The sequence below is a fragment of the Camellia sinensis genome, chromosome 1 (genome assembly GCF_055761805.1).
Source record: "Camellia sinensis isolate YWXY chromosome 1, ASM5576180v1, whole genome shotgun sequence".
In the NCBI taxonomy this organism is placed as follows: Eukaryota; Viridiplantae; Streptophyta; class Magnoliopsida; order Ericales; family Theaceae; genus Camellia; species Camellia sinensis.
This window is the reverse complement of record NC_138961.1, coordinates 37,109,706-37,127,793: the sequence shown is the minus strand read 5'-3', so window position 1 is coordinate 37,127,793 and position 18,088 is coordinate 37,109,706. Positions and strand designations below refer to the sequence as shown.

General features: G+C 34.6%; 2 protein-coding genes across 2 annotated transcripts; both read right to left on the bottom strand.

The window, feature by feature from the left end:
* Positions 1 to 3,285: 3,285 nt before the first annotated feature.
* Positions 3,286 to 5,580, bottom strand: LOC114274595 (hydroxyproline O-arabinosyltransferase RDN2). The gene is made up of 7 exons (XM_082866769.1): positions 5,562 to 5,580; positions 5,351 to 5,396; positions 4,387 to 4,454; positions 4,106 to 4,307; positions 3,825 to 3,922; positions 3,654 to 3,723; positions 3,286 to 3,524 (listed from the first exon to the last, which is right to left on the bottom strand). Exons 4-6 carry the CDS (start codon positions 4,295 to 4,297, stop codon positions 3,672 to 3,674), a joined length of 342 nt encoding a protein of 113 aa, XP_082722895.1. The 5' UTR covers positions 4,298 to 4,307; positions 4,387 to 4,454; positions 5,351 to 5,396; positions 5,562 to 5,580; the 3' UTR covers positions 3,286 to 3,524; positions 3,654 to 3,671.
* Positions 5,581 to 6,524: 944 nt separating this feature from the next.
* On the bottom strand, positions 6,525 to 10,289 carry LOC114274585 (uncharacterized). Its single transcript, XM_082870554.1, has 4 exons — positions 10,193 to 10,289; positions 9,606 to 9,995; positions 7,472 to 7,529; positions 6,525 to 7,038 (listed from the first exon to the last, which is right to left on the bottom strand). The coding sequence occupies exons 1-4, from the start codon at positions 10,287 to 10,289 to the stop codon at positions 6,525 to 6,527; spliced, it is 1,059 nt and encodes a 352-aa protein (XP_082726680.1).
* Positions 10,290 to 18,088: the final 7,799 nt, after the last annotated feature.

The window sequence follows — 18,088 nt, the reverse complement described above, 5'->3', positions numbered from 1 at the left end:
ATGTACGCAAGCTACACGACAATGTAGTAGTGAAGTTGGATAGGACGGGTGTGTTCACATTGATCTGTCTGAAGCCAAAATGACGCTGGGGGATGGTGTTGCAAGCCAAATTATAACGGATTTGAAAAATGAAGTTGCTCGTTTGAAACAGAAGAATGACATGCAAGCAGTTAACTTGGTGGGGGGTTTTGAGAGAATTTTTAGGGTGAAAGACGAGGAATGCAAAAAACTAGAAGCTAATAATGCAGAGTTACGAAAAATTGTTGCAGCCCTTGAGGAACAAGTCACAGAGCAAGCTGTGCACAATGTTACGCAACGTTTCAATAGTGTTAACGTAAGCAAAATAGATGGGGTTAAAGGGGTAGGTGGTGATGTCAATGTCATATTAGGCGACAGTAATAACAACCCACCAATCCATGATAGCATAGTGTTGAACGCATCTACCGTCACGTACGTCCCTATAGCGGACAATTATGTAACAAATGATGTCATGCAACCGAATGACAATGATGTGGTTGTTATAAGGCCTTTGAAAGCAGAATGTGGTAGTAAAGCTGGTGGTGTGAACTCGTTCGTGTGTAATATCAAGCAGAAGGTGAGGAAAAATCTAAAGTTGCCAGGGTATGAGTACCTAGATGTATGGGGTAGGACGCATAAGGTAGAAAAGAAATATTGCAGTTCGATGTCTGTTGGGGTTGGGTGTGATGTGGTAGGTTTGCAATGTGAGGATGTGATTGATGTCGAGACAATAGCGGATGGGAAGAAGATATTCACAGGATTTGGAATCACAAATCGGAATATAGTGTGGAAGATGATGTCAGAACGAGAGAAAGATGTTATCACTGCTGCCTATGACAGATATAGTGATAGGTGCGTACTGCTATTATGTTTGTGTATTTTACCAAGTACTGTCAAATGCGTTACGTTGGTCACATGTGTATATATTAATGTTATTTGTTTTAACTTGTGGGAAAGGCTGTTATGTGGGTGGGACGGAAAGATGGGAATGCCGTATACTTCTCTGACGTTCAAGCAATAGTGAAACATGTAGGTGTTAGGGAAAATGTAAGTGTTACGTTATGTATTTTGTATTTGTAATTGTCTGAGTGAGTCAAGTTCTGATTAGTTTGTTTGGTGAGCATATGTATTTATAGGTTATTGACGCATACGCGGAGGTGCTATTTGACGAGCAAGAAAAGTTGAATGTGGGAAAAGATTTTTCGAAAAATTCTTAGTTCTTCAGCAACATCTGCTGGGTATGTATTTGTTTTTGTTCCCATTAGTCACATATGTCGGTTGGTTTTGTGAGTATGCTAATTTTGGTTTTGGTACAGTCTGATGGTGGTCGTGTGCAGGATGTGATGAAAGGTGAGAATGTGGACGTAAGGTTCAAATATTTGACTACTAATTTACACGCTAGTAGGGGTGCGCATTACATACATTTTCCTTTATGCCACCTAGGGCACTGGTCTTTAGTGGTGTACGACACTTGTACGACACCAAGGTTAGAAGTTGGAAGCATTATAATTCCATGCGGAATAGGTCTGGGACCGGTGGGGTTCATTATGCCGAGGCTGTTAAACTGGTGAGTTAATTTCACTTGTGGATTATTTGCACAGGTTGTAATATTAATGTAGTGTTAAGTAATGGTTTCTGTTTTGGTTGTATGACATTGTGCAGAAAAACATTGTCACGGACGTGTAGCGGCAATCAATGGTAGCGCATGGGTTGGAACAAATGGTTGGAACGCAAGAGTTTGACATGACAATGGAATCAGTCGTCGAGTGCCCCCAGTAACGTCCAGACAGGTAAGCGAATCAGATTCAATCGTAATGATGCTGAAGTTGTGTATTATGTGATACGTATGGTGTTGACGTAACAGAAGTGTGTTTTGTGTTGCAGCATGGGCTGCGCAATCATCGTTTGCGCTATAATGCGGCAATATGTGCATCACGTGGAGGTGGGGCGCTCTTTGAAAGGCGGTAACTGCAGTGTTTTGCGATCAAACATAGTAAGGGTTTTCGTAAGTGATCCTGTACGTGGCGTAGCGAGCAACATAGGCCGACTGGTGGGGTGACGGCATTTGGGTTAAAGTAACGTAACTATGGACAATGAATAATTGTAGTAGTAGTGTTAAGTTAGTATTTTTGAAGTAACATTGTTATGCCCAATTACATTTAACAGTTCCCGATTTTTGGATAGTTCATATGTTTTGGTTGTTTAGCAGTTTCAGTTTGGCGTTGGTTTATGATAAGGATGTTTTTGGTAGACATAATCACAGATTGATATTGACGTTTTGGTTTATATGTGTAGTTTATGTTACATTTTGTTTATGTGGTTTGATGACGTAAATGCGTTGTGGGGATTGAAGTTGTTATTTTTTTAACTTTGTGTTGATGTGTATGTGTTGCGAATTCTTTGTGAAATTTCACGAATGGATTGAGGTGTTTTTGTTCGCGTTGTCAGGTTGTCAACAACCCACAATTCGTAGTAAGTGTCGAAATGGTTTAATGACGAAACTACGTTGTGAGGATTAAAGTTGTTGATATTTTAACTTTGTGGTGATGTGTATGTGTTGTGAATTTTGTCTGTGAAATATCACGTATGGTTTGGGGTGTCATTGACATGTTTTTGTTCACGTTGACGGGTTGTCAACAACCCATGATTCGTAGTACGCGTTTTGTGCAAGTGTTTGTTTTAAGGGGTAATGAATGTGTGTGTGTTACGTGTGGGTTTTAAGTTTGAGTTTGACTACTTGTAGGACAAGTTCACATTGTAATTTGTTGAGACTGTTGTCACACAAAGCTCGTTCAGGAGTAGTTACACGAACATTCCTACTGACCTACGTGTGTTACTTTATGGTCAGCGTGGCAGTCTGCGATGGCCAGCCGGTACAAAATACGTAATGTACAGAATTTAATGACTTAGTTTTGGAGTTGAAAATTACCGTTTTTAATAACTATATCTAGGGGTGTCCGCGGTTCGGTTTGGGACGGTTTGCGGTTCGGTTTGGACCCGCCCGCATTTATGCGGTTTAGGGAAAAGTCAACCTGCAACCGCCCGCAATGCGGTTTGTGCGGATAGAGTTCGCAGATGTGCGGGCGGTTTGCGGATTGAACTTTTTTTTCAAAAATTTATTTTTAAACCTTTTTTTTTTCCTCCCATTTTGTCAATCTTTATTTTGGACCTTTTTCCTCATATTTTCTAAAATGCTCCAACATTAATAATTAATGAATTAAAACTTATAAAATAAAAAACACAACAAATTCAATTCGTAACCTAAACAAATCATTCAAAATCTACATTCATCATTAACTTGCATTCATCCTACATTCATAATTCATAACCCAAATAAAAAAATCTTACATTGAAATTTCTACATTCATTCCTAACCCAAATACAAAAAAAAAAAAAAAAAGGTAAATGAATATGAATGGAATAATGAACTTTACCTTCATGTTGTAGTCACATCCATAAGTGTAATGGATGATAAAAAATTTCCCAGTTTCCAAATCCCATGGTGGCTGAAAAATCAACATAGCAAGAACTTTTAAGAAAGCTTTGATGTGCACATAATAATGTTGTATCTGTGATTCATCAATCCACTACAATTGAAAAACCTAAGAAGAGATTAACAGTGCAGGGTTCAAAACCTATATCATAAAGTCTTTTCAAAGTATATGCTGCACACCATGCAAAGCCGAGGCCACAACATAAGCATACCTTAGTTCAAAAAAGGAAAATATAAATGTCAAAAAAATTCACCATTCCTAAATTTTAACTCAACTGCAATATAAGTGATTTATTTTCTCTATTCTACTCACATTTCTAGCACCCATCCAAATGTTTTATCAGTCTCTGGGTCATCTTTCATTCTCAAAGAAATATTCATCCATGTTGGTGCAATCTTCTCCAGAGTATCCTGGACATTTATGAAAAAGACACAAAAAGAATAACAATAGAAGCCAAAATCAACAAGCCACCGTAAACTCAAAATAGTTTAAGACTTAACATGAATTAAGATGTATTTCAGAAGTTACTGCCATGTGATAGGAAACTGAGTCAAACCAATTATTAGGAGGTAAATAGTGAGAATGGATTTTACCTTCTTGATAATAACAGGGGAATTGCCTATTGGATCAATATTTGTTACAGGGCCATTCTCCTTGGCAAAAAACTTCCTTACAATCTTCTCATGTTCTTTGGGCTTGATGTAGAAAAAAGGAAAGCCAGCAGAAAGCCCCCCATGTGCCAAATTAGGAAGTGGATTTACAAATATGTGATCAGGCTCTGCCATCAATATGTATCTATGGCAGTAGCAAACAAACAGATTTAGAGTTTACTGAATGTAAAATGTAACTCAATCATTAATAAAAAGACACTCACTCTTCTTCAATAGTAGCTTTTTCCAGCCATTGTACAAAGGCCCATGGTCTATTTAAAATAATATAACCCTGATATAGCATTTGAAAAACATATTAGAAAAAAAAATTAAAATAATAAATTAATTAAATAGTTTTCAAAATCTGACCGACATTAATAACAGCTGCATATTTGATCATAAAGGAGAGGGAGAAAATGAAGTGGGAAAAATGTTCAACTACATCTTTACTGATCATTATGGAAGCAAATAAGCAGCCTAGCTGGAACCAAGGTGTAAATCTGTGACTTGCAGTTAAACTTTGGTCGATCAAGAAATCAGTTCATAAGTGTTCCTAGAAGTTTAAAAAAAACCTTAACAGAATTACATGAAATTTTAACGACTGATTTGAGTCCTAGGAAAGGAAAATAGATCATAGGAATCAGATAGAAAGACAAAACCATCCACATATTCATTAAGAAATTATTTGAAGAGTTAAAATATGCATGATTGCCCCAATTATTTTTCTTGCCTAAATTGAAATATCTAGGAGCCAAAACAGCAAAATTTTCCACCCCTTTGAGGAGCTTCAATTAGACAACACATTGTTTAACTTTCTAAGAAAACCCCAAATCCAGTCAGCTAGAGTTCTCAAGTTGCAGACATGTTGTTCAGATTTAATTTTATTTTAATAACAGATTCAAAATTCCTGAAAATATAAAACAACTAAGAGATTACAGATTCAAATTTCAAAAAAACACAGATTACAGAAAAAAAATCAGATCTGTAGGAATGTATTATATCACACAGATTCCTGAAAATATATAACAAATTTAATTCCAAAACAAATACACAGATTACAGATTCAATTTCAAAAAAAAAATCAGATCTGTTGGTCCAAAAAAAAAATCAGATTTATTTCCAAAGAAACACACAGATTCGATCAGTGCAAAGATGAGAGATCAGAGAGAGAAAGAAAGAGAGGCTTACCTGTGAGTCGATCAGTGCAGAGATGCAAAACCAGAGAGTGAGACTGATGAGATGAGAGAGTGAGGGAGACAGATCAGAGAGATATCTGATATATATATGTTGTAAAAAAATCAAAGATCGGGGCGAGAGAGAGAGAGAGAGAGAGACAGAGACTGAAAGAGAGAGAGAAAGAGAGAGGCTTACCTGTGAGTAGATCAGTGCGATGAGAGAGTGAGACGATCGGTGCGATGAGAGAGTGAGAGAGATAGTGATGATATGAGACTGAGAAAGTGAGGGAGACAACGATTAGGGTTTTTTGTTTTGTTTGTTATAGATGAGATGAGTGAGATGGTGAGATGGACGGTCAGATTTGAAAGAAGAAAAAAAATAATTAATTAATTAATGCGGGCGGGTTGGGCGGGTGCGGTTCAAACCCGCAACCCGAAATTTGTATAAAATCCAAACCACACCCTACCCTAATGTGTTTGCAAAACCGCCCACACGCGTACGGTTCAGATCGGGTAGGGCGGTTTGGGCGGGTCAGATAACCCTACACCCAGCCCTAATTACATCATAAAACTACCGAACACCCGAAGTTGGGTTTGTAACCCAACAAGTGTTGCAACTGTGATTTTTTGGCATTCTAACCTTCTGCCCCTCCACAAACCACATATACACATTGAAACCTGCTTACACCACACATTTGCACGCAAACATAAATTTAGGTGTGGTTACAACATTTTTAAAAAACCAGCAAATGCATCAAGGAATACGATGCTTTTTTACTTATGAATGTGTGGGACAATACTGCCACGTATGTTGTGGCGTTAAGACTTGCAAAATTACTTGACGGGAAAAAGATATTAATAACAGAGATTACCAAATGTTGTTAAATATTAGAAAAATAGAAAAATGGTCGTGTGTCGTCGCACACGATTACCCAAAAAAAGCCATGCAAATATAATTGTTCCAGCCAACATTGTATATGTGGATGACTTTTATTTAGTGCTTGTAACATTTAACTAGCTAAGGTATTATTGTTGACGGGTCCGACTATGAAGTCGTCATTAAATTGGTTCATTGCACGTTTTCCTGTTATGGTTTCCCATGCATCTACATCGGCCGCATCTGATTTGCTGCACTTGCTCTCCCTTCAACAGAATTCTCTTCTTCTTTGGCCTACCAGGTGGACGTTTCACGACGGGTTGGTAGATAACGTAATCATGTGGTTAAATGGCGGTTGCTCCACGATAGGAATTGGGAAAATTGTTGCTTCGTACATTGAACGGTATTCACTGACATGGAAGTACGGTTTAACCAAAGTGTTCAAATCCCAACCGCTTTTCCGTACGGAAACCATGGCATGAGAACATGGAAACCCATTGAGCTGCCATTTGAAACATGAACAGGTGCGGTGTCCGATGTCAACAGTGACTGACAGGAAAGAGTGGACTTCATACACGTCCTCATTAGATTGGCTAACTTTCCATGACCTCCCTTCATTGAATGCTTTTTCAAGACAGGACTCCATTTTGGGACATATTGTGCCAGTCCATGTTTGGGCTGCAAGTCTACACTTCGCCATTTGTCGCATTAATTTCGCTTTAATACTGTCAACCATTCTTGTGATTGGGAGGTTGCGTGCTTCTCGCACCCATGAGTTGAATGATTCAGGAACATTTGAACACAGCTCACAGTAACGACACCCCCTGTAAATAAGGTGGCATTTTTGGAAAATAAATACGACATGTATGTTAATATGTTTGGTACATGTGAATGATGTGAGTAACAATTGTGGCGTACCTAAAAAATGCATTTGCCCAATGTTGTGGAGGTGCATTTGCTAAGAATTCGGATACTACTGCACGTCTTGATTTATGGTATTGTTCAACTTTATGGTTGAAGGCGGTAACAGTTGGTGCGTAAGCGTGATGGCGTAATTTGCTTACCAAACCCGCTCGATGCATACTGTTTGTGTACCACAGTCTATCCCTTAGATTCCTTTGCAAATGTTGGAGACAAAAAGCGTGCTCTGCATTTGGGAATATGGTGGGCATTGCTTTAAGCAGCCCGAGATTCCTATTTGATATGAATGTGAGAGGTCTGTTCCCATGCACCACCTAGGCAAGATATTGAAGAAACCAAGACCAGTTGACTGTGTTTTCGGAGTCAACAACCACATAAGCTAAAAGGAATATCCCTGCACAACGGAAGTAATTATGGGGTTGATGTTATTAGGTGCATAAGGTGTGTTATGAAAAATTTGGCAGTGTAGGTGTGTAATGACCCCAAAACATGTGTCATATTTATCAGTAATTAATTATGTGTTTATGTGAATTAATTGAAGAATATCTGTTTGAATTAGAAGAATATCTGTTGAGATGAGAACTTTGGGACTGAAATTGATGACCGTAATGGGTTCAGAAAACGAAATTGATCACGTCTATGTGATACCGGGAATTTTTAGAACCATTTGGGAAAATAAATTGAGGACTGAATTTCGTCTGAATCGCTAAGTCATGTTTGGCTCAAGATTATGGCACAATTCTAGTTTTTGTGTGATATATCTATACATAGATAAGGATGTTGACTCTTTGACTCAAAAAGAAGAAAAGAAAAATCTAGAAAGAGAGAGAGAGGAGAATTCGTGAGAAAGGGGAAGAAGGAAAAAAAGGGGAATCAAGCTACAACTTCTCCAATTAAGTGATTAAGGTAAGGATTCCTCTCTAACTTCTTGAAATAAGGTTGAATCATCAATGATCTCGTGTTAAATAAGAGGATTGGAAGGAGAAATATGTTTAATTTGAGCATGTATGGCATGAATAGATGATTTATGTTTATATTTGGCATTCTTGAGGAAGAACCTCCATGGATATGAAGAAATAAAGCTTTTACATGAATAGTTATGATTCTTCACCTCAATTCATGGTTTGATCTTGTATATGATGCATTTGGGTTTGTTTAGAAGCTATAATGTGTAATTCAAGTTGTGTTTCAAGTATTTTGGGTCTTGGATTTCATAAATGTGGAAAGTGATTTTGTAAAGAGGAGATTCAAGTTTGGAAAAAGAACCAGAATTTTGGATTTTTGCATGGTCCGCTCGAGCGGAGGGATTCCCGCTCGAGCGTGAAAAACAGCCTCCCAGCAGTTTGGGACTTTTTACAGTACGCTCGAGCGGCCAAAGTGGCGCTCGAGCGGGAAGGCCTTTTTCAGGAAAATTTTGGGGAAGTTGCAGACTTGATTTTAACATGTTAATTGCATCATTTATCATCTTATAAACATGAAATGAAGTAAAGGAAAGAATGAAGTGCATGAATTACAGGATTTAATGATAATGTGTATTGAGAAATGTGTAATATGTTGATAATTGCAGGTCAAGAGGCGAAGACCGTGCAACCGGTTTTGGAAACCCACTGTGAGTAACATTTCTGTAAAGATATGTTAGTATGATCTATGTTTAAAAGTGCTACGTTATGCTATGGTTTTGAAATGATAAATGTTTTCTGTGAACGAATGTCCAGTTTGCGAATCTAGTATGGCATCCATAGATAGTCCTAAGTGGACCAGTTTACGAGATCTCGGTATGTGTTTAATCGGTGTCCGGGACCGGTTACTCTAGTCGTTGGACGACATATGTTATGTTCTATGGAGTATGCCATTATGTATGTTCTGATATGAGATGATTATGTTTATGAATGATTTATGTTATGGATATATGAAATGTCGGACTTCGTTCACTAACCTCTTTACTGTTATGTTACTTGCTGAGCTTTAGCTCATTGTTTGTATATATGTATTTATAGGTGAGCATTCTGGAAGTCAAGCCTAGGCGGAGTCCGAGCTGAGCCGCCATTTTGAAGCCTACCCGGTGTTTTTGGTGCCTCCGAGTTGGGGCTAGGCCTAGAAGGCCATTAGGAAGCTTGGTTTTGATTGTACATGTGGCGTGAGCCTATGTTTTGTACATGAATTTTGATTATATGTAATGTAATGTAGTCGGTAAATTAACATTTTTTGGCATGTAATGTATGTTCATATAAATGCACAGCTCTTTGGACTATTAGTGGTTATTGTTTTCGCTTCCGCGAGCCCCTTTTATTTATGTTTTGTATAGCAAGGCCTGTGGTAATCTAGGATTACTGGCCGGTCTCGTTGCCAAACTCCTAGGGGCGAGTTTGGGGCGTGACAAGGTGAATGACAACAATACAAATTATGCATGTGATATGTTTGGGTGCATGTCAATGTTGCAATGTCATTGTGGAAGTTTGAATGAACTGACCTTGGTTCCCGTCTTTCGCAGTGGCGGCAAGTAAAAACCCTTTGAATTGTCCTTCAAGGAACGTGGCATCGAGGAAAAGCAATGGCTGGCAATGGTTGAACCCGTCAATACATGCTTTGAATGATATGAAGTACCGTATGAACCGGTGTGCGTAGTCATCATATTCAATGTTGATGTAGGTTCCGGGGTTGTGTTCCATTATCGCAGTACTATACCAACGCACCTGATCGAACGAAATGGAGTGTGCACCGAATAGTTCACCTCTTGCTTTTTCGACTCCTAGCCACGCCACACGGTACATGATGTCCAGCCCGTAATCCTGTTTCAGGTCCAATATAACTTCGGTGGGACGTGTTGGTGGCCTATCCCGCACACGTTCGGCTATGATGTCTGCGACAAGTTCAGAACCAACAAAAGAGTTTGTGGACGTACAGACAGCAACGCCGCAAATGTGTTCACTGTTCCATTTACGGAGATAGAAAAATCTGTTGGCCTCTAATTTTCGTGCGTGGATAGCCCACGTGCAGCCCTTCGAATCATTCATAGCACAAATGGCCGTCACCCGGACAGAGTCATTTTTGACGAACCTGAATTAGAAGCCACATTCCACGGCGTATTTTCGTAAGACATTGTGAATTTCAGAAGCCCCACTTTCGAAATGCTGTCCAATGTGGGTAAATCCATTGGCCCAGGGAGCGGAAAGGAATACTTTCTCTTTGTGTGGACAAAATGATTGCAATAGGTCCGCCTCATCGTCCATTTCCAACTCACTTGGTACCTTGTCTCCCGCGGTGTTGTGGCTGTGAATAGCCGCGTGGTCACTGTCTGGAATTTTGTTTCCCCCACATTGGTGAAGTTCAATGATCACATCAACTAACTGCAATCGGAACGAACGGGTGTAACGCCCTCAAAATAATAACAATAAACCCATCAGATAAGACATGCATTTACATATAAACTAACCACATTCTTTCATTCATTAGAGTTCCATTACTTATGTATTACATGTTAACCTCATAACAAAATGCCCTACGGGCTTACAGCTTTCCAAGTTAACACTTGGTTACAACAAAGAGTTCTAACTCGTTTACACATTAAGCCCTTGGCTTGAAATTACATGTAATACATCAAAAGTAAAACGACAAAACTATGCCCGCCACTAGCCTCCCAGCTATGTCCTTGGAGGTGGCATGCTTCCTGTACCTGAAAATGATATTCCCATATAGGGTGAGCCACAGCCCAGTAGAAATACACTAAACCAACCATGGACAATGACTAAAACATTAGCAATTGATAGTTGGTCAACACTGATACAATCACATAAATTACATATTTATGTCAACGACTTACAAGTCCCAATTACTTTTCATTTTCCCTTTTTCAACAGATAAGCATGCTAGCTCTATTATCATTTCCACAGATATGTATAAAAACTATATCTCACATTCAGATAAGCATAAAAGCTATATCCACATTCTCAACAGATATGTATATCAACAATATCCACAGATAAGCATACAAGCTGTATCCACACTTCACTTCACAAAGATAAGCATATGAGCTCTATCTTCACTTCTCTAGACAAGCATATGAGCTCTGTCTACGGAGTTCATCCCCTATCTCCTCCCAATACCTATCCGGTTTAGAGGTACATCCCCTATCTTCCCCTAAACCGCGGAGTACATCCCCTATCTCCTCCTCTACACATAACGTATATAAACACATTGGTTCTATATACAATCACACAATACACACATTTAATGTATTCTATCAACCGTCAAGTTCCATGACACATTCCATTGATTAGTTTCCGTTTACTTAATCATCATGCATTGTCTACAACAATCCCGACTATCCTCCACCGATAGCCCAAAGCAGTTATTTCTAAAACAGAAAATAAATGCACAAATGGATATTCAATCAACATTTCATTTCCTCATTTTCACCAATTAATTATCCCAATTAATTAAACAATGTAATTAGGCCATTTTCCATAATTACCATTTCAACCCTTAGGTCCCATTTTCATCAATGATTCAACAATCATTCCATTTTTCTATGCCAAACATGCATCTAGGTTTATTATGAATAAAACCCAAACTTTTGTAAAATTACACAAAAGCCCCAAACTTTCACAAATTTACCAAAACAAGCCCAACATCTCAAAATACCAAAATTTAAAGACAAAACCCATAGAGAGGAGTAGGTTATCCCTACCTCAAATTCGGAGTCCCAAAGGAGAAGACGACAAAACCCAACGTGCTCCAAAACCCGAGATTTTCAGATTAAAATGAAGCCCTCGACGATCAACAACCTTTTTGTAAAGGCCAAAGGTGAGTAAATCACTCCTACTAGATCAAAACCTAGAGAGAAGGTAGTATCTAGAGTGAGAGGCTCAACAATGGTGATTTTGAAAAAGTAAGAGAGAGAAGAGAAAGCAAAAAGTGATTTGAAAAGTCACAATTTCGGGACTTAAACCCAGTCTTCCGCTCGAGCGTAAAACACCCCGCTCGAGCGGCCACTCACAGACTTACGCTCGAGCGGCCAACCTCCCGCTCGAGCGCAGAATGCACTCGCTCAGCACTTTCGCAGAACCAGACCTCCGCTCGAGCTCCCAACCCTACGCTCGAGCTCACAACACTGCACAACCAGATACTGGATGGATGTAATCTACGCTCGAGCGCCAACACCTCCGCTCGAGCGTACAGGCCAAAAATCTGGGCAACTAGTTTTGGTTTCTAAACTCAACCAACCTGTAACCAACCCGCTCAACACATCCTATAACTCAAATACAACGTAAGAAAGGATGTAAACAAGATAATAAACAACTACCAACATCCACGGACACATGTCCGGATCACTATACAACAAGGGTAAATCCGGGATCGCTATAACGGGCAAGGCAAACCATATTCCGCATGTCCACATCGTTCTATAACGAGAAGTTGTTGTAACTCGGGATCTTGTAGAACAACAAAATTGTTCCCAGAAGTAGCCCGTCAAACTTGGAACACACATAATTGACAAGTTCGGCAACTGTGTCTAACGATTGCAAACTGTATGCGACATTTGTGGACCGATAACAATATAGAAGCATCATGAAGTCTTCCATTTGTAAAATGCACATGTATTTGTGCACAAGTATGCACAGTTAAGCATCTAAAAAAGATCTGCCATAACGGAATGAAATAATTAACATATGAATACTATTGAAAACCCAACAGTCTGTCACGGTTTGGGATGAAGCTACCCCGAAAAGTCATGAGTTTTTGAAAAATGAACTAGTCAATGAATGATTTCACATCCCATACACTGCATTATAACCATCACTGGGTCGTAAAAGTTGTTGTGAATGTATAGGACATATGATGGGGATCACTGAAGAATGCATAACGAACCACATACCTGTGTGCCACCAGATGGTGTTCACGTCAAGTGCAAAATTGATGATGGCTAGAGAATACGACTGCACTTACAAGCAAAAACCCTAGTTACAAAACATTACCAATGAATATTCAACACTCCTACCCCCTACAAAGTCGGGATTACACGTACCAAAACAGAACAAACATTCCATAACCGATGGGAGGACATATCCGTCAAACAACCAGTCACAAACATTCAAAAAGGGACTTCCCAGAACGCAATCACACCGCCCTAGGACTTGCTGAACGAACTAAAAATTCAAGGGACCAAACGAACCATAATTTAGTCATATAGGACTTTCCGATAAATTCTCCAAAATTTTAAAGAATGTTACCAATTAAATTTAATTAACATAACATAAAAAATTAAAAATAAAATTGATACAAAAAAATAAAAAATAAAAAATTATATGAGTCAGATGGACACAAAAGATAAGTTACAAAAACTACTAATATGATTTGCCTCAAATTTTAACATTACAAACAACATTAAAATGCATTATAAACCAAACTAGTTCTCTCTCAATTTCCAGTTTTGAAAATAATCTTATTAGATCATAATTCTATTGTGCTCTTCATATGAGAAATGATTTCACGAATGTGTGAATGTATTATCTAGTTATTTATTTTAAGTATGATATAAGTCATTCTCAAAATAAATTTTAACTATGTGGTAGTTTTTAATATGCATTTTTTATGTTTTCATTATGTAAACCAAATATTGAGTGTACACCCCCATGCTTGGGTTAAGTCTATTTTGAGTTGCTAATTCGATAAAGTTACCTTAAATTTATTCATGTTATAAAGAGGTAACTCTTGAACTTCTTATAATTTATGTCGTTATTCTCATTCTGACACTATAGTTTCACTTGGAAAATGAGTTAATTTTTTAATTTTTTGACTATTTTAGTCTAAAATAATCTCGTTTGGATTAATTTTTTTAATTTTTTTAATTTTTATGAAAGAAAATATAAAATAATTATAATTTAAATATAATATTTTATCTTATTAATTTTTTAATTTATTTTATTTTTTTATAACTATTTTAATGCAATAACCCCATATCAAAGGTGGGCTATGATAATGTATGTCATCTCTCCAGCTTGATTCTTCATAATGACAAACTAGCTTATCACCCGTGCTATGCACGGGATAATTATAGATATTTATATTTGTTTTAGATTTTTTTTAATATATAAAATATTTTTTTTAAGATTTTTTATAAAAATAATTTAACAATCTTATCACTAACCATAGTATATGAGAAAAGTTGAAAAGGATACTACAGTAACTATACACATATTGTATCTATAATTATTTGTATGAGGAAATTTTAAATGTTGATTAGGAGATTTTGACCAAATCAATAAATGCAGGCATGTGGATTGAAAAAAGTTAATAAATGCTGATCAGGAGATTTTGACCAAATCAGTAAATGCTGATTTTTTTTTTAATAAAAAATTTAGAAAATTCATATTGGGATATTGAAACTCCCATAGGACTTGGGGTTAAAAACCCCATTTTCCTTAAAAACCCCCTTGAGTGTTTATGTTTATCTAACTTCAATCATATTAAAAAATTAAATTATAAATAAAAGGAGATAACTTCAATCATACAAATCACATTTTTTTTTAATGCTATCTAACTACAATCACATTTTTTTCATAATAAAAAAAAATAATTCAAAAAAAGGATCATTAAAATAGTAAATAAAAAGATTATTTAGTAGTATTGAACAAACGACAATCACATTTTTCTTTTTGTCAGTGTTTATGTTTATCTAACTTCAATCATATTAAAAAAATCAAATTATAAACAAAAGGAGATAATTTTAATCATACAAATCACAATTTTTTTAATGCTATCTAACTACAATCATATTTTTCTCATAATAAAAAAATAATAATTGAAAAAAAGAACCATTAAAATAGTAAATAAAAATATTATTTATAACCATTGAACAAACTACAATCACATTTTTCTTTTTGTAAGTTAGCTTCAATCATATTAAAAAATAAAATTATAAACAAAATGAGATAACTTCAATCATACAAATCACAATTTTTTTAATGCTATCTAATTATCATCAATAATTAAAAAAATCAATCACAAATTAAGTCAATTGATAATTAAAAAACACAAAAATTTATTTTCAAAAAACATAGTGAGTTAAAAAAATCAATTACGATTTTTTTTTTAGTCAAAATACAATCTAATCATCAATAATTGGTATATTATGTGACCCTAATGAGTACAATCTATTTTGTTTTTCAAAAAACACAATGAGTTAAAAATCAAATCACAAATTAGGTGAATTGATAGTTAAAAAAACACAATAATTTTTTTTCAGAAAATACAGTGAGTTAAAAAAATCAATTACAATTTTTTTTTTCAAAATACAATCTAATCATTATCAATAATTGGTACTTTAAAAATCATATCAGAAAAAAATCAAATCAAATCACAAATATTTTTTTCATAAATAATTGTAAAGAAAAACCATTAAAGCAGTAAATAAAATATTAAATCACATTAAAAAAAAAGAACAATTGAACAAACTACAATTACATCACATTTTTTTCATAACAAAAAAATAAATAATAAAAAAAAGAACCATTGACTAACTACAATCACATTAAAAAAATAGAACCATTGAACTAACTACAATCAATCTTTTTTCTTCGTGAGTGTTTATGTTTATCTAACTTTAATCATATTAAAAATAAAATTAAAATAGTAAATAAAAAGATTAAATAACATTAAAAAAAAATCATTGAACTAAGTACAACAATTATATTAAAAAAAAGAACCATTGAACAAACTACAATCACATCACATTACAATCACATTTTTTTCTTTGTGAGTGTTTATGTTTATTTAAATTCAATCATATTAAAAATAAAATTAAAATAGTAAATAAAAAGATTAAATAACATTAAAAAAAAATCATTGAACTAACTACAACAATCATATTAAAAAAAAGAGCCATTGAACAAACTATAATCGCATCACATTTTTCCCATAATAAAATAAACAAATGAAAAAAAAAGAACTACTAAACTAACTACAATCACATTTAAAAAAAAGAGAATCATTCAACTAATTAAAATCACATTTTTCTCTTTGTGAGGGTTTATATTTATCTAACTTCAATCATATTAAAAAATCAAATTATAATTTTTTTATTCGCTAGAAAAATCACAAAATATTTTTATGCGCTATCTAACTACAACATTAAAAGAGTAAACAAAAGGAAAAGTCAATAAGGAGAAAACAAAAAGAAGACTTACTGTTTGCATACGTGGTCACTGAAGTTGAAAGTGTAGAAGTAAGAAGTCAAGAAGGAGAAAACAAAAAAGAGACTCACTGTTTTGCAATAGATATGTGAAAAGTTGAAAAGAGTGTGTGTGTTGAAGAAGTTAAAAAGATTTTGGAAGAATTTAATAATTGCTAAGTTTTTTTTAAAAAAAATCAAAAAAATTAAGAAATTAAGATTCAAATATTGAAACTCCCACAAAACTTGTAGGTTAGAGATAGATATAAATAAATAGATAGATATAGATATAGATATTTATATTTGTTTTAAATTGTTTTTAATATACAAATTATTTATTTTGGAAAAGGTACTGCAGCAATTATGAGAGAAGTCAAAAAGCCTTGTGGGTTGAGAGAAATTAATAAATGCTGAGGTTAATTTTTTTTTTTTTAAAAAAAAATTAGAAAATTAGGATTAGCATATTGGAACTCCCACAAGCTTTGGGGGTTAAAACCCTCTTTTGCTTAATATATAGTATAGATTATGAGAGAAGTCAAAAAGCCTTGTGGGTTGAGAGAAATTAATGAATGCTGAGGTTAATTTTTTTTTTAAAAAAAAAAACAAAAAATTAGAAAATTAGGATTAGCATATTGGAGCTCCCACAAGCCTTGGGGGTTAAAAACCCCCTTTTGCTTAATATATAGTATAGATTCCATATCTATACTATATATTAAGTAAAAGGGAATTTTTAACCCCCAAGGCCTGTAAGAGCTCCAATATGCTAATCTTAATTTTTTTAATTTTTATTTTTAAAAAAAAAAATTAACATCAGCATTTATTAACTTCTCTCATAATTACTGCAGTACCTTTTCCAAAACAAATAATTTGTATATTAAAAAAAATTTAAAACAAATATCTATATCTATATTTATATCTATCTGTTTATTTATATCTGTCTCTAACCCACAAGTTTTGTTGAAGTTCCAATATCTGAACCTTAATTTCTTAATTTTTTTGATTTTTTTTTTGAAAAAAAAAACTTAACTTTTATTAAATTCTTCCAAGTCTTTTAACTTCTCCAATGCACACTAAACCCTAAACCCTAAACATAAACACTCACAAAGAAAAAAATATGATTGTAATGTGATGTGATTGTAGTTTGTTCAATGGCTCTTTTTTTTAATATAATTGTTGTAGTTAGTTCAATGGATTTTTTTTTTAATGTTATTTAATCTTTTTATTTACTATTTTAATTTTATTTTTAATATGACTGAAATTAGATAAAAATAAACACTCACAAAGAAAAAAAATTGACTGTAGTTAGTTCAATGATTCTTCTTTTTTAATGTGATTGTAGTTAGTTAATGGTTCTTTTTTTCATTTATTTATTTTGTTATGAGTAATTATGAGAGAAGTCAAAAAGTCTTGTGGGTTGAGAGAAGTTAATAAATACTGAGGTTAATTTTTAAAAAAAAAACAAAAAAATTAGAAAATTAGGATTGCCATATTGGAGCTCCCACAGGCCTTGGGGGTTAGAAATCCCATTTTGCTTAATATATAGTATAGATTTATTTTGTTATGGGAAAAATATGATGTGATTATAGTTTGTTCAATAGTTCTTTTTTTAATGTGATTTAATCTTTTATTTATTGTTTTAATGGTTTTTCTTTATAATTATTTATGAAAAAAAAACATGATTGTAATTAGATAGTATGAAAATATTTGTGATTTGATTTGATTTTTTTCTGATTTGATTTTTAAAGTACCAATTATTGATAAGGATTAGATTGTATTTTGAAAAA

What these genes read in the sequence shown, in the direction of transcription:
- LOC114274585 (XM_082870554.1), bottom strand. Translation starts at nt 10,289, where the DNA reads ATGGATTTACCCACATTGGACAGCATTTCGAAAGTGGGGCTTCTGAAA. An exon ending in GAATGTGGCTTCTAATTCAG is followed by an intron (nt 9,996 to 10,192) that starts GTTCGTCAAAAA and finishes AACTTGTCGCAG; the next exon opens with ACATCATAGCCGAACGTGTG. An exon ending in TGCGAAAGACGGGAACCAAG is followed by an intron (nt 7,530 to 9,605) that starts GTCAGTTCATTC and finishes TCCGTTGTGCAG; the next exon opens with GGATATTCCTTTTAGCTTAT.
- LOC114274595 (XM_082866769.1), bottom strand. Translation starts at nt 4,297, where the DNA reads ATGGCAGAGCCTGATCACATATTTGTAAATCCACTTCCTAATTTGGCA. An exon ending in CCCCTGTTATTATCAAGAAG is followed by an intron (nt 3,923 to 4,105) that starts GTAAAATCCATT and finishes ATAAATGTCCAG; the next exon opens with GATACTCTGGAGAAGATTGC. An exon ending in TTTGGATGGGTGCTAGAAAT is followed by an intron (nt 3,724 to 3,824) that starts GTGAGTAGAATA and finishes TTTTGAACTAAG; the next exon opens with GTATGCTTATGTTGTGGCCT.